The sequence below is a fragment of the Macaca nemestrina genome, chromosome 8 (assembly GCF_043159975.1).
Source record: "Macaca nemestrina isolate mMacNem1 chromosome 8, mMacNem.hap1, whole genome shotgun sequence".
NCBI lineage: Eukaryota > Metazoa > Chordata > Mammalia > Primates > Cercopithecidae > Macaca > Macaca nemestrina.
Window position 1 is genome coordinate 937,635 of NC_092132.1, and position 21,063 is coordinate 958,697.

Sequence of the window (21,063 nt, forward strand, 5' to 3'; positions counted from 1 at the left end):
CTCTTCAGCCTGCCAGGGGCCTGGTGGGAGGTATGGCCACACCCACAAGGGTGATTGCCAGAGCCATGTGGACAGCTGTTCCAGGGGCCAGGAGGCCTGACGTCTCCGGACCTGCTGGGGAGAGGCAGCTCCACTGCAACAGGGTGGGCATGGCCGGTAGGGGGAGTGCAAGGCCAGGCAGACACCCCCATTCCCCACACTCCCCTACCTAGAAAAGCTCAGCTCAGGCATCCTCTCCTGGCGCCACCCCTGCTGGGTGTGAGGGAATCAGCACTCTGGCTTGGTGCAGGATGAGCCTGCTTGCACCCACCGTGCTCAGCCTCAGCTCGGGAAGAGGTCGCCCTGTGTTTTTTGGAAGTGGGCTCCAGCCAGGGTGGCCCAGGGATGGGCAGTCCACAGGGCCTTTCTGGTGTGGGTCTGGTGAGCCGAGGGGCTACAGTACACAATGGCTATGTCCATGGCTATTTGCCTTGGGGCAGGGCTCAGTTTGGCAGCCTCTCTCCTTCACTTGGAATCTGGTGTGCAGGTGGCTCTCAGCTGCCCTCCACGAGGTTGGGGCACCCTTGATCCCTAGGCCTGCCTTGCCCTCTGCTCTTCTGGCACCAGGCTGGGCAGTGCAGACAGTGCAGCCCCACAGCCTTCAGGACACCTTGTTTCCAGGCCCTGCAATCCACCAAGCTGGACAGATGGGGCACCCCTTGGTCACAGTGGGAGGTCAGGGGTAACTCCAGGGCCCTGCTGCTGCCTTACCTTGCTGGGGTGACTGCTTGATTAAAGATCCCAAGACTGGAGCAGGCCCTGGTGCCCCCAGACCTGCAGCTATGGCCCAACAAGGCAGGTGTTTGAGAAGGCCCTGCACAGGGTCCCAGGACTGCACTGGGGGCCTCATCAGCAACCTGCTGGACTGGTGGTGGTGTGGGGGGAGAGTGGGCTACCTTGGTGGTACCCTTCCTCTACCCCAGTGGGGGCTGGTGGGCCCTGAGGTGGAGGCATTTCCTTGGGCCCTGCTGAGGATGGTGGTAGTGGATGAGCTCCTGGTAGGGGGACAGGTGTGGGTTCGATTCCTCCATCCCACATAGGCTCCTGTGCCTCTCCCCACCTGTTGGCCAATGGAGCTCAAGAACAAGCTGTGGCTGCCAGATAAAGAAGCAAAGCCTGCTCCACTGCCCACCCCAGGCCCCCTTCCCTTCCTCCACCAGGCTGAGTGGAAAACCCTGAAGCTATGGGACAGGCTTCTGTTGCCTGTGCCTACATAGGAGGGCGCTGGCTATGGCAGGAAGACAGTGTGCCTGCCCTGCATCCCCTGTCCCTGAGTGCAAACACCTTGGGAATGGGGTTCCTGGTGGTCTGACAACGAGAGACCTGCAGGGCCAGGGTGCCCACCCCGGTCTCTGGTCCTGCGGAGTTGGGCAGGCATGGGGCTAGCTGCAAGCGTCCGCCTTCCCCCAGGAGGCCACTGCAGCCCAGCCCTTCTGTGCCCTGGGCTCCTCCTCACTGCACCCCCATCCACAGTACTACCCTGGGACAGAGGAAACACATGGGAGGCCACCGCATAGAGCCTGTCTGTTTATAGATCTCTGCCTGTCTTGTCCGTCCGTCCGTCCATCCACCTGTGTGTATATATCTGTATATCTCTATGGAACAGGGAATGGGACAGTTGTGTAAAAATCCAAAATACAATTCTGATTATGAACAACCTGCAGGGTCAGTCCAGGTGTGGCTACGAAGCCCCAACCAAACCACAGGACACGGGGTTGGGAGAAGGCAGACTGGGAGGCCGGGGTGACCCTCCTGACCAGAGGTGCTGCCCAGACCTGAGCCCCTGTTTGTCCTACTGGGGCTGTGGTGGCCAACCCACCAGTGCCCAGGACCTCAAGGCTGCCTCTCCTCCCCAAGGCCAGCCCTGCACTGGGGGTGGGGGTGGGCAGGCCACGGCTGGCCCAGCTCCTCCGGGGCATCTAGGAGACAGTGGGGTCCTTGGCTTTGGGAGGCTCTGAGCCTGTCAGCAGGGAGATGGTGGGGTCCTCTGCGAAGCCGTCCCCTTCGGAGAAGTAGGAGCCCTCCCCCAGCTCAAACAGCACCGGCAAGTCGCTGCTCCCGGTGTCCACGGAGCCGGGGTCGAGCAGGAACAGTGGCTGTGCTGTGTAGTGCACCAGCTGCTTCCCTGCGGGGGTGGGGGGTGTCAAGGCGGTGGGGGGTCAGGGGCAGAGAGGGGGCTGGTGGGACTTGGCTCACCTGAATCCGGGCTGCTGTTCTCCGCCTCGGGAGGCCTGGAGGGCTCCTGGGGAGACAGGAGCTCTTGGATCTGTGGGGTGGAGATGGTATCGTGAGCGCTCCTGCTGGTCTTGTTCCCCCTCACCCCCCGCCCGCCTACGCACACTAGCCAGGCTGCTGTCAAGGTCAGGCAGGCTCATGTCGGGCACGGTCACCGAGGGGCTGAACAGCTGCGGAGGAGGGAGGGAAGTCAGAACAGCACCTGGGGGCGGGGCGGGGCGGGGCGGGACAGGACGCGACTCACGTCCAGCAGGGCGCTGGTGTCCACGCTGAAGCCGTGGCTGCTCAGCATGGTCTGCAGGTTGTCCAGGTTGGAGTCCATAGCATCCAAGTGATCACTGAGCTCATTCCTGGCCCGGGATGAGGGGGTAGCTGAACCAGTGCCCCAGGCCCCACACCCCGATGCGCTCCTGTGGGAGAAGGGCTCCCCTTGACTGTATCCCCCAGGCCGCACCCCCGTGTATGCCTGCACAGGCTGGAGGGGGCAGTGCATTCGAGGACTGCCTGGAAGGTGGTGGAGGCTCTGTGCCCTCGGGTGCGGCTGGGCCTATGCTGGGCATCCCTTCGCCATGAGGCCTGGAGGCCTTGGTGGCAGAGGACCCAGGAGACAAGGGGCGTATTCAGCTCTAGCACGAGGATCAGGGATTTCAGTTTTCAGGGTTGGTGAGGTTTCCTGTTACACTGGGAAAATGGCTGGGGCTGTGCTCAGTGTGTGGGTGGCTCAGTCCCTGCCCTGGTGCTGCTGTGGGAATGAGACCCACAGTCTGGTGGCTGTGACCAAGAAAGCACTAGGCCATGGGGCACACCTGGGCCATGGGACAGGCAGCCAGGCTGGGTACCAGAGGTGCCCTGGAGACCCCACCTGGCAGGAAGTGCAGTCAGCACCACAGTTTGGATCCTGCCAGCACCAGAGGCCGTGCCAGGCCAGGCAGACCTGTCCCTGTCACAGGCAATGACCACAGGCCCATGGCCAGGGGAGCCATGATGACATTGAGCCCCAGCCACAGAGGAGCTTAGGACGAAGCCGCCCAGACCCGATGCTCATGCCCCGTCAGGCTGGGTCTGGTCCACGGCTGTGTGGGAGGGCCCGAGCTCTGGCAGGGCCCTCCTCCCACCCCAGTGGGGTCAGCGCTAACCCTGGCTGGACTCGGCCATGCGGAGAGGAAGAGGGGCAGGGGAAGAGGCGGGCGACCCCAGACATCTGTGGAGTGCGAGCCAAACTGCAAGATACAAAAACAAGAGCCCCCATTGCAGGCAGGGGCTGGGCAAGCCTGGGGGTGTGGAGGCCAGGCCCTGCTCACCATCTCCTGCCATCTGTCTGGGCAGCACGACCTGCCAGGACCTGTGGCCTGTGGCGAGAGGGTGGCAGCAGCAGGAGGGGTGGCTGAGAGCAGGGCCCAGCAGCCTGCCCGGACACGCCCTTGGCTTCTGTGGCGTTTGGGATTGTGGGGTGATCTGTTTGACACCTGTCTCCCTCCCCAGCCCAGAGCTCCGAGGTTAGGGGTAGGGTCCTGCCTTGCCAGCTGCCCTGCTCAGCCCTCTGGGACAGTCTGAGCTGAAGCCCAGGGCTGTGCCTCCAGGGGCTGTGGGTGGGGCGGCACTCACTTGTCCAGGCAGGCTACGCTGAGGCACTTTTCAGGGGTGGAGGTGGGCGGGGGTGAGGGAGGCCGGCCCTCGGTGTCCGTGTGGCCCCTGGCGTCCGTGAGGGCTGTGGCGGAGGCGGGGGTAGGTTCACTCTCCCGCAGGATGGAGTCAATGAGGGCGGTCGGGGACAAGAGGGTGTCCACGGAAGATGGGCGCCCGGGACTCGCCTCCTCTACCCGGGGGCTCTGAGGCGGGCTGGGGGGCTCCTCCTTGACACGCACCAGGGGGCTGCTAGACAGGGGCCTGGACACGAGGGGGGCCACGTTAGCTGGTGTCTTGGCCAGCCCCACCTCATCCCCAACTCTGCCCTGGGCCCACGGGCTCGCCTCGTTGGGGGACAGGATGGCTGGGGTGATGCGGCCCCCACCTCTCGTCTATGCTCCCGCCGGGGGAGGCCACGGGGCTGGCAGGAGCCAGCTCGGTGATGTCGGAGATGATGGGTCCGGAGTTGGCCACAGAATCGGGGGCGTAGAGGCTGGAGCTACTGTAGGCCGGGGAGGGGGCCTGCAATCAAAGACAGGAGGCTCGTGCAGCGCCGGCCAGGGCAACACACCCCACTGCGCCCGCAGGCCTGGACGGGTGCCCTGCCTCCAGCACTCACCGAGTAGGGGCCCGAGCCGTGGACGTGCTCCAGGGAGAACTGCCGGCCGTACTTGGGCATGGAATGTGCTGAGCCACTGTCGTTCAGCATCAGGGGGCTGTGGGGAAGGGTGCAAGTCAGCTGCCACCCCCCACCTCGGGGCACAGCTGACAGAGGAGGAGGACGGCCCTGGGCCCTGGGTGGCGGATGCAGGCGTCCCCAAAACCTCACATCTTTCTCTTCACCCCCAGGATCCGGTTTGACTGCACCAGTGAGATCAGGAACTGAATGAGCTGTGGGGAGAGAGGACACAGTCACCCCGGCCCTTGTGGGGCCCCCGCCGGCCCTCTGGCCCTGCCCCCACCTTGTTGACGACTTTCTGTTGCTGGGCATGCTTCTGCCGAAGGCTGGCCACCTCCCGCCACAGAGCCTCATTCTCACTGCAACAGACCAGGCTGGGTCAGTGGGGCCCGATCCCAGGAGCCCCAGGGCTGAGGGAGCCCCACAGACCCTCCCAGTCCACCAGGCAGGAGCAGGGCTAAGTATGACCATGTCTGGCCTGGCCCACCCCAGGATGAGAACTGCTGTGTGGAGGGCTGGGGGCCAGGGCCAGGGCTTGCTGGTCCCACTGCCCCCTCCCTGACAGGAACACCTGGTGTCAGGTAGGGTGTTGGGGACGGGAGCACCAGGATCCAGGTGCACCCAGATCCTGGCATCCATCCTGGCCAACACCTGGAGGGCTGCCTTGGACACAGGCTAGGAGCAGACCCTTGAGCCGCCCTTCTGAGGCCTGAGAAGCCAGGTTGAGGGAGGAGGTTCTTCAGGTGCGACACCGGCTGTCCCGGGTCCCGCAGGTGCTCAGGGCCAGGCCTGGAAGTGGCTCAGAGGTGGCCCCACGGGGTGGGGGAGAGCTGTCCCCAGCCAGTTGAGCAGGGCTGTGAGCGCGCTCCTGCTGCTCTGGGAGGCTGAGCCCCGCCAAGCCTGTGAGTCTTCTTGGGGCCAACTGGGGTTGGGGTTCCCGCATGCCTGGAGCCCCAAAGTGGATGCGAGACCTGAGCCAGCCTTCCGAGGTGGGCTTGCCTCAGTTTCTCAGGTGCCACCACGTGTCAGGCCCCTGCTAAGGTTTCCCCAGAGCCGCAGGGTCCTGGTGAGGAGGGGCTGGGGGGCTAGCTCCATAGGCCCAGGCACATGTGGGGCAGAGGTTCCAGGAAGGGCCTGAGATGCGTCTGACCCCTGGCCCGAGGCGGGTGGGATGGGTCTGCTGTGCAGGGCTTGTCCTCAAAAGTAGGCTGGTAGGTCCCGCCAAGCTCGGAGCCCAGGCAGAAGCCAACACCCCGGGAGGCCAGGATGGCCCAGAGAGCGCTGGGGACGTGCAGAACAGGGACCCTCTGGACCCCCTTCTGCACGTGGAGAATGGCCGGTCCCAGCAGCCATGGGCGGCGGGGCTGGGGCAGAGGCCCAATAGATCTGGGTGGAGCAGGAGGTGGGGCTGAGCACCTGGAGCCCTGGACAGGGCCCTGCCCCCACAGCACCCGCTGCAGCCCACAGTGCTGGTGTGGGACCTACTGCTTCATGGCCAGGAGCTTGGAGTCCATGCACTCCTGCTTCCCCTTCATCAGCTGCACGTCCGTCAGCAGCTTGGTGACACTGTCCTGACGGATCTTTATGTCTTCACTCTTCAGGGTGGACACCTGGATCCCCGAGAGGGACAGGGGTCACTGAATCGGCCTGGGAGCTTGGCAGGCTCAGGCTCGTACACTGCAGCAGGTCCCTCAGGAAGCGGGCAGGCTGGGCTGGGAGCTCTCAGGGAGGGCCAGGCGGGGAGAGCCATGGCAGGCGAGACTGGGCGAGGGTGCGGGGCCGTCACTCACACTGGTCACTTTCCTCTTGATGTTCTCAAGGAGCTGCTCCTGGCCGCGCAGGAAGCACGGGTGCTGGAACTCCGTGTCGTCTCTCTCTGGCTTGACCAGGCCACCCTGCTCGATGTGGACCACTTTCCGGAAACCATCTGCACATAGCAGGGAAGGGGGCGGCTCTGCTTCAGGGTGGGACCAAGACCCCTCAAAGAGCGGCCACTGCCCTAGGAGGCTGCTGCGGAGCTTGGCCACGGTCAGACCCCACCCTGCCCCTCAGAGCCCACGCCTGGTGGCCGGGTGGTCTTGGTCTAAGTGAGACCCTGTGTCCCCACAGGGCTCCCCACGCCCGATACACATGGAGTACAGCTCGGGCTTCACGGTCCTTCCCTGGGGACCCCAGGTTCATACCCACGAGGACCCTCCCCCTTGGAAGAGGCAGCTGCCCCCGGCCCCCAGGCTTGCTGGGTTCCATGGCATGCCCTTAGCCAGCACAGGGGGCTCCGTCCTTCATCCACAGGGTGCTCCTGCTGGGGTCCCACCGTCTGCAGGTCCGCCTCCCGCACCTCGGAGGCGGCACTCACACATGTTGAGCTGCCGCACGAAGCTGGCCATGTTGTTGTGCTTGAAATACTTGGGCAGCACCTCCTTGGCAAACTGGCCCTGGTCGAACACATGGAAGCTGTTCCCACTCTGAAAGGGAGACACACGGTGGGTCACGTGTGGTGGCAAGAGGCAGCGCGCCCAAACCACCCTTCCCCAGGCCACCCCTTCTGGAGCGCAGGCAGTGCACGTTCCACCTGATGGGGCTGGGGCCATGGGAGGCCCAGGGGGCTGGGGGGAGGCGAGTTCGTTCCTGGGACCACCTGCCACACGGGCCTCATCTGTGCAGCGTGACCTGCATCCTCACTGTGAGGCCCAGGACTGGGCGGTGGGCAGATGCGGGGCCTTCCTCACAGCCGGGAAGCCCCTCCCCAGGGGTTCTAGAGAAGGCCACGTTTCCACTCACAAAGCACCTGCCGCACTCTGGCCACGCCCACGGGACGGGGTTTAGCTTTACCCAGGGGTTCTAGAGAAGGCCACGTTTCCACTCACAAAGCACCTGCCGCACTCTGGCCACGCCCACGGGATGGGGTTTAGCTTTACCCAGGGGTTCTAGAGAAGGCCACGTTTCCACTCACAAAGCACCCGATGCACTCTGGCCCATGCCCACGGGATGGGTGTTTAAGCAGGACATTTCCCTTAGGAACAGCAAAGGAAATTGAGCCCTGATTTCATTACTCCAGAGGAAAACACATTTGCGTTCAGAAATCCAAATTCATTCTTGTTTTGTGACGTGAGACGAGAAACAGAGACAGTCAAACACTGCATATATTCTTCCTCTTCCATTTCTCTCCCAAGCTCAGGCCCAGAGCTATCAGGAGGAGCTGGCGAGGGAGGCATCCCTGCTGGCCGTGGCCACAGTGGCTCAGAGGGGGCACTGAAGGCTTAGGGGACAGCGAGAAGCCCACACGGCAGGGAATGGGGGCCTGAAGCAGGGCCAGAGAGAGGTGAGGGGTGTCTGCACAGGAAGGGGCGGCTGACCCAGTGAAGAAACGGGAAGGGCAGTGGGGCAGATTTATCCTGCCAGGGAAGGGAGCTGCAGATGCAAACAGGGAAAAAAGCCAGAAAAACCCCCGTGGTATGGCACTAGAAGTGGAGAACCGCTTTCCAATATAGAGAGACGCGAAATAAACAAGGATGTGCATGCATTAGGGAGGGAACCAATCACGGAAAGGACCCAAGGCAGCAGGAGAGAGAGGGTAAAAAACACCAAGCCAACTTTCCAGAACTCTGAAAATTAACCAAAGAATTACAGTAGCACGGGGAGCAATTATTCCAGAAAAACAGCTGAATCTTAGTAAGAACGGTGGGCTGTGTGAACTTTTTTTTTTTTTTTTTCCTCTGAGACAGGGTCTTGCTCTGTTGCCCAGGCTGGAGTGCACTGGTATGAACACGGCTCACTGCAGCCTCCGCCTCCCAAGTTCAAGTGATTCTCGTGCCTCAGCCTCCCAAGTAGTTGACTACAGGCGCCACCATGCCTGGCTAATTTCTGTATTTTTAGTACAGATGGGGTTTCACCATGTTGCCCAGGCGGGTCTTGAATTCCTGACCTCAAGTGATCCGCCCACCTCGGCCTCCTGTGGTGCTGGGATTACAGACGTGAGCCGCCGTGCCCGGCCAGGCTTTGCGGCATTTTAACGTGCCCTATTCCCACTCCATCCGCAGCCCTGAAGACCAACAGCTGCAGTCCTCGTGGGAACCAGTGTCCTGGCAGCTGCTGCGGGGCGGGCCAGGGCGTGGGCTCCTCCCAGGCCCCATTCCCAGAGGCCTGGCAGCATCTGCCTAGGAGTCCACGCACAAGGCTGTCTCTGATTTGACTTGAAGCTCTCCTGAATAAAAAAGCTGTTCGCCTAGGTGTGTTTGTTGAAACATTTAGAGGCGATTTTTGAACGCTGGGGCTGCCTGAGGCAGTGCCTGGCAGCTGGGGAGAAGGAGGCGCCACTAGGGGCTCTGAAAAGCTCTGAGATATTCCAGGACATCTCGCAGCCGTGTCCACGTGTGAGCCAGCCCTGAGCTCTCGCTTCTGGCTGACCTTGAGCTCTGCGTAAGCAGGAGGGGAAGCACAGTCGGGTTGTCCACGGCCTGGCCGAGTGCTGGAGGCGTCCCCAGCACACACACAGCCCCCAAAAAGACGGAGACTCGCTGGCTCCAAGCCTCGAGAACATTTCCACCCCGTCCCGACCCACATCAGTGAACTGAACAGAGACTGCAGTGGCCGTCAAAAAGAAAGAACAGAACCTTTACAGAAGCAGTCCTGAAAAGCTACCGGGCTGATAACCACAACAGCAGCAGTGACAAATCCTGGGAGGCGGGGGAGCCCGAGCTCCAGAGCTGCCACTCTCAACCTATCAGAGTTCCGGTTCTCCAGCCGGCTGTGCTGGCTCACGCCTGTGGTCCCAGCACTTTGGGAGGTCACGGCGGGTGGGTTGGTTGAGCTCAGGAGTTGGAGACCGGCCTTGGCAACATGGCAAAACCCCGTCTCTAGTAAAAATACAAAAATTAAATAGGTGTGGTGGCACACACCTGTCGTCCCAGCTACTCAGGAGGCTGAAGTAGGAGGATCCCTTGAGCTCCAGAGGTGAAGGTTGCAGTGAGCTGTGATCGAGCTACTGCGCTCCAGCCTGGGTAACAGACTCAAAAACAAACAAACAAACAAAGACTCTAGTTAAAAAAACAAAACAAAACGAGATATGCAAAGAAACAAGAAGCTAGGACCCATACACCATCCACAGGAAAAAAAAAAAAAAAATCAATAGAAACTGTCCCCAAAGAAGCCAAAATATTGGACACTGGACTTACCAGGCAAAGATTTTAAGTCAATTATTTCAAATATGTTCAAACAACTAAAGGAAACTACATCTGAAGAACTAAAGTATGAGAATGACATCTCATCAAACACAGGGTATCAATAAAGAGATAAAAATTGCAAAGAAGGACGAAATCAAAATTATGGAACTGAAAAGTATAATAATTCAGATTAAAAGTTAACCAGAGGGGCCAGGCATGGTGGCTCACGCCTGTAATCCCAGCACTTTGAGAGTCTGAGGCAGGTGGATCACCTGAGGTCAGGAGTTGGAGACCAACCTGACCAACATCGAGAAACCCCGTCTCTACTAAAAATACAAAATTAGCCAGGCATGGTGGCTCATGCCTGTAATCGCAGCTACTCAGGAGGCCGAGGCAGGAGAATTGTTTGAACCCGGGAGGCGGAGGTTGCAGTGAGCTGAGATCGCGCCATTGCACTCCAGCTTGGGTGACAGAGCATATCTGACTAGGAAAAGGAGTCAGCAAACATGAAGATAGGTCCACTGAGATGGTTCGGTATGAGGAAAAAAAAGAAAAAAGAAGGAATAAGAAGGAGAGGAGCCGGCTGGGCGCGGTGGCTCACACCTGCAGTCTCGGCACTTTGTGAGGCCGAGGCGGGCGGATCACGAGGTCAAGACATCGAGACCATCCTGGTCAACATGGTGAAACCCCATCTCTACTAAAAATACAAAAAAAAAATTAGTTGGGCGTGGTGGCCTGTGCCTGTAGTCCCAGCTACTTGGGAGGCTGAGGCAAGAGAACTGCTTGAACCCTGGAGGCAGAGGTTGCCGTGAGCCGAGATTGAGATTGCACCACTGCACTCCAGCCTGGTGACAGAAGGAGACTCTGTTTCAAAAAAACAAAAACAAAAACAAAAATGAGCAGAGCCTCAGAGATCTGTGAGACACCACAAAAAGTGTAACACAGCTGGGTGCAGTGGCTTACGCCTGTAATCCCAGCATTTTGGGAGGCTGAGCCGGGCAGATCACCTGAGGTCAGGAATTCGAGACCAGCCTGGCCAACATGGGGAAACCCCATCTCTACTAAAAATATAAAAATTAGCTGGGCGTGGTGGCCTGTGCCTGTAGTCCCAGCTACTTGGGAGGCTGAGGCAGAAGAATCGTTTGAACCCGGGAGGCAGAGGTTGCAGTGAGCCGAGATCACCCCACTGCATTCCAGCCTGGGGGACAGAGCGAGACTCTTGTCTCAAAAAAAAAAAAAGTATTAAAATGGCTGGTGTGGTGGCTCACATCTGTAATCCCAACACTTTGGGAGGCTGAGGTGGGTGGATCATTTGAGGTCAGGAGTTTGAGACCAGCCTGACCAACATGGTGAAACTCCGTCTCTACTAAAAATACAAAAAAATTAGCTGGACGTGGTGGCGGGCGCCTGTAATCCCAGCTACTCAGGAGGTTGAGGCAGGAGAATTGCTTGAACCTGGGAGGTGGAGGTTGTAGTAAGTGGAGATTGTGCCACCGCCCTCCAGCCTGGGCGACAGAGCGAGACTCCATCTCCAAACAAAAACAAAAACAAACCAAAACAAATAAAAGTATTAAAATAAAAGACCCTGCCACTCAATCTTTGTATACTGGCCGGGTGTGGGACTCAGGCCTGTAATCCGAGCACTTTGGGAGGCTAAGGCAGGAGGATCCCTTGAGCCCAGGAGTTGGAGACCAGTCTGGGCAACATCGCGAGATCCCATCTCTACAAAACATAAAAATTCAACATCCGGCAAAACTATGCTTTGAAAATGGAGAGATTTCCACTGCCGGGACAGCAATGTGAGGACCTTCGTGGAAGTACTTCCTGTGAAACAAGCAAAGCTGACTTAAACCATTTAAGGTCTCAAAACTGTCCTAAAGGCATGTTAACAGATAAACACTTATGGAGTAAAATCTACCGACGCCTGATACGAACAGTGAGCCTGGTGGCATCTGAACCTCGGCCTCCTCTTTCCCTCTCACCCCAGCTCGCCATGATGGGCACTACACTCAGGGGAGGGGAGCAGGAAGATGGGGACCCTTCTCCCCTCAGTTCCCGAGTAAGGTTTCCCGGATCTCACGGGCTGGGCAGACCACCAGAGTTTCTCATCCTCACCGACTCCAAGCTGAAGAGACTAAGCTGCTGGAGCATGTGGCCAAGACGCCAGGGGCTCCCTCCTCACCTTGCCCACGCCTCAGAGAGGAGCTCTGCCACAGCCACAGCAGGCTGAGGACACCCAGGTCTCTGGCCGCCCTCCCGGCAGCTCCCACCTGATTAAAGCATTTTCAAAACCACTTTTTTTTTTTTTTTTTTTTTTTGAGATGGAGTCTCTCTCTGTCGCCCAGGCTAGAGTACAGCGGCACCATCTTGGCTCACTGCAACCTCCACCTCCTGGGTTCAAGCGATTCTTCTGCCTCAGCCTCCTGAGTAGCTGGGATTACAGGCGTGTGCCACCACACCCGGCTAATTTTTATACTTTTAGTAGAGACAGGCTTTCACCAGGTTGGCCAGGCTGGTCTTGAACTCCTGACCGTAAGTGATCCACCCACCTCGGCTTCCCAAAGTGCTGGGATGACAGGCATGAGCCACTGTGCCTGGCCTTAAAAACCACACGTTTTAAATACAATTCAGGCTTTCTGGGTTAAAACTGCAGGGTAGAGCACCCATGCTGGGAAAGCCAGGCCAAGAAGATCAGAGGCTGCTGTCCTGCCCGGTGCCCAGAGCGGTGGTAGAGAATGAGCCTGGGTGGGGAGAGAGGCTGTCCATAAGGAAAGAGCTCTGAAGCTCCCCGAGGAAACTCATTTTATTTGAAAGTTCAGCCCAAGAGTGCTCTCAGAAACGACAGCTCCTCTAAAGTAAGAGAAACAAGTAAAACCACGGGCTTGTTCTCCTGCAAAGGGAAAGCTACGAAGAGCCCGGCTGCGGCCAGAACCACCCTGACTGACCTCAGAAACGACCACTGCTCAAAACCCCACAGAACACCCCTGCAAACAATAATCCAAAGAGCGAGACCCCCGTCCATACCAAAAAAACGATAAAAGAGACGAAATCATCAAGAACCCCCAATGGAAATTCTAGAGCTGAACAGTACAATAACCAAAGCAGAGCTGCTGGCCGGGTGGTAAATGCTGAATTTCACATGCAACTCCCAAGCTGCTTTTCAAAGAGGATATAGCGGCCGGGGGCGGTGGCTCAAGCCTGTAATCCCAGCACTTTGGGAGGCCGAGACGGGCGGATCACAAGGTCAGGAGATCGAGACCATCCTGGCGAACCCAGTGAAACCCCATCTCTACTAAAAAATACAAAAAACTAGCCGGGCGAGGTGGCGGGCGCCTGTAGTCCCAGCTACTCGGGAGGCTGAGGCAGGAGAATGGCGTGAACCCGGGAGGCGGAGCTTGCAGTGAGCTGAGACCCGGCCACTGCACTCCAGCCTGGGCAACAGAGCGAGACTCCGTCTCAAAAAAAAAAAAAATAAAAAAAAAAAAGAGGATATAGCATTTGTGTTCTCAGCAGCACGGGTGAGTTCCAGTGGCTCCGTGCCCTCCTCAGCACCTGGTGGTGTTGGCTGTTTTTTCTTTTTTTTGAGACGGAGTCTCGCTCTGTCGCCCAGGCTGGAGTGCAGTGGCACAATCTCGGCTCACTGCAACTTCCGCCTCCCGGGTTCACGCCATTCTCCTGCCTCAGCTTCCGGAGTAGCTGGGACTACAGGCGCCCGTCACCACGCCCGGCTAATTTTTTTTTAATTGTTAGTAGAGACGAGGTTTCACCGTGTTAGCCAGGATGGTCTCCATCTCTTGACCTAGTGATCCGCCTGTCTCAGCCTCCCAAAGTGCTGGGATTACAGGTGTGAGCCACCGTGCCCGGCCTGTTGGCTGTTCTAGTAGCTGTCACTGAGGTTTTCGTGTGCATTTCTCTTACAAATAATGATGCTGAGCATCTGTTCAAATACTTATTTGCTATTTGTCTTTTTTTGATGTATCTGTTCAAATCTTTTGCCTTTTTCAATATACGTTTTTTTTTTTTTTTGAGACAGAGTCTTGCTTTGTCACCCAGGCTGGAGTGCAGTGGCGCGATCTTGACTCACTGTAATCTCTACCTCCTGGGACCAAGAGATCCTCCCCCCGCAGCCTCCCGAGTAGCTGGCACCACAGGAGCACACCACCACGCCAGGCTCACTTTTTTTGTAGAGGTGGGTCTCCCTATGTTGCCCAGGCTGGTCTCAAACTCCTGAGTGGAAGCGATCTACCCACACTGGCCTCCCAAAGTGTTGGGATTACAGGTGTCAGCTACCATGCTCAGCCACTTGTCGTTTATTTATTTATTATTATTTGAGATGGAATCTCGCTCCATCGCCCAGGCTGGAGTGCAATGGCACGACTTCGGCTCACTGCAACCTCCGCCTCCCGAGTTCAACCGATTCTCCCGCCTCAGCCTCCCAAGTAGCTGGGACTACAGGCACCTGCCACCACACCCAGCTAATTTTTGTATTTTTAGTAGAGACAAGGTTTCACCATGTTGGCCAAGCTGGTCTCAAACTCCTGACCTCAAGTGATTCACCTGCTTCAGCCTCCGCAAGTGTTGGGATTACAGGCGTGAGTCACTGTGCCTGGCCAAAAATTCTTTAAAAAATATATTCTTGGTACCAGATATATGCTTTGCAAATATAGTGTGTGATTTGCTTCTTAATTCCCTAACTGTATTTCAAAGAGTGGATGTTTTTAACTTTGATGAAGTCGACTTTATCAATTTTTTCCTATGTGGTGATTTTGTCTCCTAACTCAAGATCAAAGGGTTTTTTTTCTCTAGAAGTTTTGTTGTCTTAGCTCATATTTTAGTCTCCAATCCATTCTGAGTTAGTTTCGTATATGGTGTGAGGTAAACGACAAGGCTCACCTTTTTGTTTATGGACGTCCAGTTATCCCAGCACTATTTGCTGAACAGACGATTATTTCTCCATTGAACTAGTGGCACCTTTGTCAAGATCAGTCGGCCTTAGATGGGTGAGTCTATTTCTGAAATCTATAGTCTGCTCCATTTGTTTACATGTTTATATTTATGCTAATATTGTTCAGTCTTGATTACTGGAGCTTTATAGTGTCTTGAAATCAGATAGTGTGAATCTTCTAATTTTGTTCTCCTTTTAATAATACTAAGTCTTCTGTCCCATGACCATGGTATTTCTCTCCATTTATTTAGGTCTTCAATTTATCCCCCACCCAGCCTTTTTTTCTTTTGAGACAGAATCTTACTCTGTTGCGTGGGCTGGAGTGCAGTGGTGCGATCTCGGCTCACTGCAACCTCCACCTCCCAGGTTCAAGCGATTCTTCTGCCTCAGGCTCCTGAGTAGCTGGGACTACAGATGCCTGCCACCATGCCCAGATACTTTTTGTATTTTTAGTAAAGATGAGGTTTCACCACCTTGGCCAGGCTGGTCTCGAACTCCTGACCTTGTGATCTGCCTGCCTCGGCCTTCCAAAGTGCTGGGATTACAGGAATGAGCCACTGCACCCGGCTAATTTATCCCTATTTTTTTTTTTTCTTTTTTTTGAGACGGAGTCTGGCTCTGTCGCCCAGGCTGGAGTGCAGTGGCGCGATCTCGGCTCACTGCAAGCTCCGCCTCCCGGGTTCACGCCATTCTCCTGCCTCAGCCTCCCGAGTAGCTGGGACTACAGGCGCCCACAACCGCGCCCGGCTAATTTTTTTGTATTTTTAGTAGAGACGGGGTTTCACCGTGGTCTCGATCTCCTGACCTTGTGATCCGCCCGCCTCGGCCTCCCAAAGTGCTGGGATTACAGGTGTGAGCCACCGCGCCCGGCCTAATTTATCCCTATTAACTAGCCTGCCGATGGCCCCCTGTTGATCCCACTTCTGGTGTCCACACCCTTGAGCTATCTCCTCCCGCCATGTACCACGGTTGTCCTGTGTCCTGTGTGACCAAACGCAGAGGTGATGCCATTTGAGAACAAACTGGGCTCTGGCTCTCTTGGGTCATTTGCTTTTGGAGAGGCAAGCTGCCATGTTACAAACAGCTCTGTGGAGAGGCTCACTTGATAAGGAATTAAAGTCTCTTGCCAATAGCCAGGGAGAAACTGTGGCCTGTCAACAAGCATTGAGGGAAGTTGGAAGCATATTTCATCCTCAGTTGAGCCTAGAGATGACGTCGGCCTCAGAAACCTTGAGCTGGAATCAATTCACGAGTCTCGGAAATGGATAATAATTTTTTTTTTTTCTTTGAGACAGGTCTTACTTGGTCACCCAGGCTGGAAGGCAGTGGCGTGATCTCGGCTCACTGCAACTTCCGACTCCTAGGTTCAGGCAATTCTCCTATCTCAGCCTCCTGAGTAGCTGGGACTATAGGTGCGCACCACCACGCCTGGCTAATTTTTGTATTTTAGTAGAGATGGGGTTTCGCTGTGTTGGCCGGGCTGGTCTGAAATCCCCGACCTCAGGTGATTCACCTGCCTCGGCCTCTGAAAATGCTGGGATTACAGGTGTGAGCTACGACGCCCAGCCGAATATTTTCAATTTTCAATAGTTTGTTGCTAGTGTGCGGAAATACAATTTATCTTTGTATAATGACCTTGTGTCTTGTGGCCTCACTAAACACATTTATTAGCTCTACTAACTTTCTTGTAGACTATTTGGGATTTTCTAAGTCAACGGTCATGCTGTCTATGAACAGAATCACTTTTCTTTCTTCCTTTCTAATGTCTACGTCTTTTATTTACTAGACATGCTGCGCTGACGACGACGTTGAATGGATTGTTAAACAGACGTGGCAGAGGCACACATCCCCGCCTTCTTTCAGTCTTGGAGGAGAGCATTCCGTTTTTCCCAAGTAAGGATAAAGTCAGCTGTCGAGTTTTTAGACGGTCATTAGAATGAGGAATTCCCCTTCTATTCCTCGTGTGCTGAGTTTTTATCATGAAACAGATGTTAAGTTTTGTCAAATGCTTTTCTTGCTTCTGTTGAGAAGACCACATGGTTCTTCTTCTTTTCTGTTGACATGGTGAATCATGCTGAGTTAGAACGCTGAACCAGACTTGCATCTTAAGCCTTTTATTCTGGTCATATGCCTCACATGGTTTCTGATGAGAAATTGGCAGTCATTCTTATCTTTTTCTTTTGTTCTTCTGCATGCAATTTCCTTTCCCTTCCTAGTCGCTTTTTAAAAATTATTATTATTATTTGTATTGATGGGGTCCTACTATGTTGCCCTATCTGGGACCAATCCTTCCACCTTAGCCTGTGACTAGCTGGCACCACAGGCGCCACCACTGCGTACGGCTCTTCCGGATGCTTTATTTATTTATTTATTTATTTAGAGAGGAGTCTCGTTCTGTGGCCCAGGCTGGAGTGCAGTGGCGCGATCTCAGCTCACTGCAAGCTCTGCCTCCCAGGTTCACACCATTCTCCTGCCTCAGCCTCCCAAGTAGCTGGGACTACAGGCACCCGCCACCACGCCTGGCTAATTTTTTGTATTTTTAGTAGAGTCGGGGTTTCACCACGTTAGCCAGGATGGTCTCGGTCTCCTGACCTCGTGACCCGCCCGTCTCGGCCTCCCAAAGTGCTGGGATTACAGGCGTGAGCCACCGTGCCCAGCCTAATATTTCTTTTTTTTTTTTGAGACAGGGTCTCTGTTGCCCTGGCTGCAGTGCAGTGGTGTGATCATGGCTCACTGCAGCCTCCACCTCCTGAGTTCAGGTGATCCTCCCGCCTCAGCCTCCTGAGTAGTTGGGACCACAGGTAGGCACTACCATGCCCGGCTAATTTTGTATTATTTATAGAGACGGGGGTCTCGCTATATTGCCCAGGCTGGTCTTGAACTCCTGGGCTCAAGCGATCTGCCCACCTCAGCCTCCCAAAGTGCTGGGATCTCGGGCAGGAGCCACCGTGCCCGGCCTTTTGGTCATATTTCTGTATTCTCTTCCCCACTATTTTCTGGAACCTCAAATACGTTAGACCACATGATATTATCTCCTTGAAGCTCGGCTAAGTTTTTGCAGTCCTTTTTCTCTCTGTACGTCACTGTGGATAGTTTCCATTGCTTTTAATTCGGGAATCTTTTCTTCGGAAGTTTCTAATGTTTTGTCAAACCACTGCGGTGAATCTGAAGAACCACCTTTTTACTTTAGAATACATGCCCTACACCAGTGTCCCCCGTCGTTAACATCATGCCTTTGTGTGGTGCATTTGTCTCAAGAACATTAGACACATTGTTAACTAGGGCCCATATTCTATTTAGATTCCTTAGGTTTTCACCCAATCCTTCCTCTGCTCCAGGACGTCATCCAAGATCCATCCAGTTGTCACATCTCCTTCAGTTCCACCGGCTCTGACAACTTCCAGACTTGCCTAATTTTTGAGAACCTTGACAATTTTGAGGACTCGTCAAATAGTTTGCGGAATGTCTCTCAGTTTGGATTTGTTTGATGTTTTTTCATGATTAGCTGGGGTTACGTATGTTTCTGGGAGGAAGATCAAAGAGGTAGAGTGCTGTTCTCATCATCCTATCAAGTATACAACAGGCCAGGCGCGGTGGCTCATGCCTGTAATCCCAGCACTTTGGGAGGCTGAGGCGGGCGGATCACCGGGTCAGGAGATCGAGACCATTCTGGCTAACACGGTGAAACCCCATCTCTACCAAAAATACAAAAAAATTTGCTGGACGTGGTGGCGGGCGCCTGTAGTCCCAGCTACTCGGGAGGCTGAGGTGGGAGAATTGCTTGGACGCGGAAGGCAGAGGTTGCAGTGAGCTGAGACCGCGCCGCCGCACTCCAGCCTGGCAACAGAGCGAGACTCCGTCTCAAAAAAATAAATAAAATAAAGAGTATACAACAGGGATACGATGTCACTGCTGATGGTGACCGTGACCCCTGGTGAGGCTGTGCTGCTGGAGGTCCCCACTGGAAAGCTGCTCCTCCGGCTTCTGTGCTCTGCTCTCTGGAAGGGGTCACCAGGTGCGGCCCAGGCTTCCGGAGTGAGGAGGTAAGCGTCACCTCCTCCAAGGGGAACTCTCTCAGTAAACAACGTGGAATTCTTCTACGTGGGAGATTAGTTCCAGTGACGTTTCGTCCAACTTGCTTCTTTTCTGTATCTTCCATTTCTCAGTCATTTTTTTTTTTGAGACGGAGTCTTATTCTGTCGCCCAGGCTGGAGTACAGTGGCGTGATCTCGGCTCACTGCAAGCTCCGCCTCCTGGGTTCACACCATTCTCTTGCCTCAGCCTCCCCAGTAGCTGGGACTACAGGCACCCACCACCATGCCTGGCTAATTTTTTGTATTTTTAGTAGAGACGGGGTTTCACCGGGTTAGGCAGGATGGTCTCGAACTCCTGACCTTGTGATCCGCCCGTCTCGGCCTCCCAAAGTGCTGGTATTACAGGCGTGAGCCACCGCCCCGCCCTCAGTCATGTTTTTGCGTTATTTCCTTGAGCACACAGAATGTTTTTATAATTGTTTACTCTTTGTTGGCTAATCCTATCAAAACCAGTCCTACTACTGGACTATCCCCCTCCAGTGACAAGTCCATTTTCCTGCCTTGGCTTGTCTGCCAGTTATTGATTAGATTCTGGATGTGAATTTTTTTTTTTTTTTTTGAGATGGAGTCTTGCTCTGTTGCCCAGGCTGGAGTGCAGTGATGTGATCTCGGCTCACTGTAGCCTCCGCCTCCCAGGCTCGTGTGATTCTCTTGCCTCAGCCTCCCAAGTAGCTGGGACTACAGGCGCCCATCACCACATATGGCTAATTTACTGTAGTAGAGACGGGGTTTCGCCATGTTGGCCAGGCTGGTCTTGAACTCCTGACCTCAGATGATCCCCATTTCGGCCTCCCAAAGTGCCGGGATTACAGGTGTGAGCCACTTCGCCTGGCTTCTGTCTTCAAGAGTGCTGTGCGTACCCCGTGCTAGCAGGCAGTGGTGTCTCCACTGCACTTGTTTCCGTGGCATTTGGAGTGGCCTTTCCTTTCCAGCTTATTCTGCGCCACTTCAAGCTGTGGTTCCTCTAAGGTCTCAGGAATGCTCTGTGTATTTAAAGTGGCTTCTACACTCCAGCTGGTGGGAACTGAAATAACCATGGCCCCGTGTGAGTCCTGTCCCCTTACACTTACTCTTCCCCTTCAAGTTGCTCTTGGTCCAGCTTCACGAGGTTTCACTTTGCACCAGCAAATCAGATCCAGCCCAAGATGCAAGCAGGCTCACGCGCAGACTGCCGGAGCTCTTTCTTTTGGGCACAACTCCTTCCTTTCTGGTACCATACCCCACAAATTCTGGCTGCCTCAGCTTCCCCAAAGTTTGGGTTTTGTTGGGTTCTCTGCTTGTGAGTCTGCAAATTGCCTCCACGCAGAAAGCCTGGACAATCTTGTGGTTTACCTCAGTGTTCACCAGTTTTCTTTTTCCTTTTCTTTTTTTTTTGAGACAGATTCTCACTCTGTGGCCCAGGATGGAGTGCAGTGGCGCAATCTCAGCTCACTGCAACCTCCATATCCAGGGTTCAAGTATCTCCTGCCTCAGCCTCCCGCGTAGCTGGGATTACAGGCGTGTGTCACCACACCCAACCTTTTTTTGTATTTTTAGTAGAGATGGGGTTCACCACGTTGGCCAGACCGGTCTCAAACTCCTGACTCTAAGTGATCCGCCCGCTTTGGCCTCCCAAAGTGCTGGGATGACAGGAGTCAGCCACCGCACCTGGCCCTAGTTTTCTAATGTCTGAATGTTGTTTAGTGGTTTCTTATGCCTTAAGGGTTAAATCCAAGTTGAACATGTCAGGCAACCCCTACCTTAGGGGCCATTATGAATTTCACAGGGTCTGCTGGTGAACCCATCAGAGAACCCAGTGTCTCATCTTCCTGCCTCAGTGGAACAAGGTTCCTCCTCTGCTGACCACAGGCACCTCCTTTCCTTGGACAGCCTCCCCTCCACCTGCCAGGCCATAACTGGGTGTCACGAAAACCTGCCACAGGAAATGGGAGGCCCCTGGCTACTGTGAGATGCCACACGCTGAGAAGTGTAGGCGTCAGCAAACCCTGAAGCTTGCAGTAAACTCGGAGCCTGTGGCCTCATTTTCCGTAGCACTGTGAAGGACCTGAAACGTGTGTGAGATCCTGCCTGCAGGGACACCTTACATAGCAAGTGTCTGTGTCTCTGAGTATCTTCTCAAAGGGCTCCCTGGCCCAAAACGTGAACAGTGCCGTATTCTACAAGATGGCCGCGCAGCCCAGGTCACAAGCCTCTTGTTCCAGCCTCCTGCCAAGTCTAAGCTATATCTGCTGATGGGTGTTCTGGGCTCCTGGACTCGGCTGGCTGGCTTCTCCCTCTCTGGGT

At 55.3% G+C, this 21,063-nt stretch overlaps 2 protein-coding genes across 3 annotated transcripts in view; one reads left to right on the forward strand and one right to left on the reverse strand.

The window, feature by feature from the left end:
• The first annotated feature begins 32 nt into the window (after positions 1-32).
• Positions 33-1,700, forward strand: LOC112427827 (uncharacterized). Its single transcript, XM_071068070.1, is given in 4 exon segments — positions 33-156; positions 320-420; positions 732-1,310; positions 1,313-1,700. Coding segments are annotated over 4 exon segments (843 nt in total). The 3' UTR covers positions 1,352-1,700.
• Positions 1,554-21,063, reverse strand: part of LOC105488496 (heat shock transcription factor 1) — a 27,173-nt gene continuing 7,663 nt past the window's right edge. The window contains exons 2-14 of one of the 2 annotated variants that reach the window (XM_011752644.2): positions 6,936-7,044; positions 6,370-6,506; positions 6,065-6,189; positions 4,863-4,938; positions 4,730-4,791; positions 4,520-4,616; positions 4,286-4,422; positions 3,880-4,161; positions 3,411-3,494; positions 2,519-2,624; positions 2,379-2,444; positions 2,236-2,305; positions 1,554-2,164 (exon numbers count right to left, since the gene is read on the reverse strand). In XM_011752644.2, the coding sequence (XP_011750946.1) occupies positions 1,959-2,164; positions 2,236-2,305; positions 2,379-2,444; positions 2,519-2,624; positions 3,411-3,494; positions 3,880-4,161; positions 4,286-4,422; positions 4,520-4,616; positions 4,730-4,791; positions 4,863-4,938; positions 6,065-6,189; positions 6,370-6,506; positions 6,936-7,044 (1,557 nt within the window). In that variant the 3' untranslated portion in view covers positions 1,554-1,958. The remainder of the gene's footprint in view (positions 2,165-2,235; positions 2,306-2,378; positions 2,445-2,518; positions 2,625-3,410; positions 3,495-3,879; positions 4,162-4,285; positions 4,423-4,519; positions 4,617-4,729; positions 4,792-4,862; positions 4,939-6,064; positions 6,190-6,369; positions 6,507-6,935; positions 7,045-21,063) is intronic. The other variant, XM_011752645.3, reaches the window with a different exon arrangement.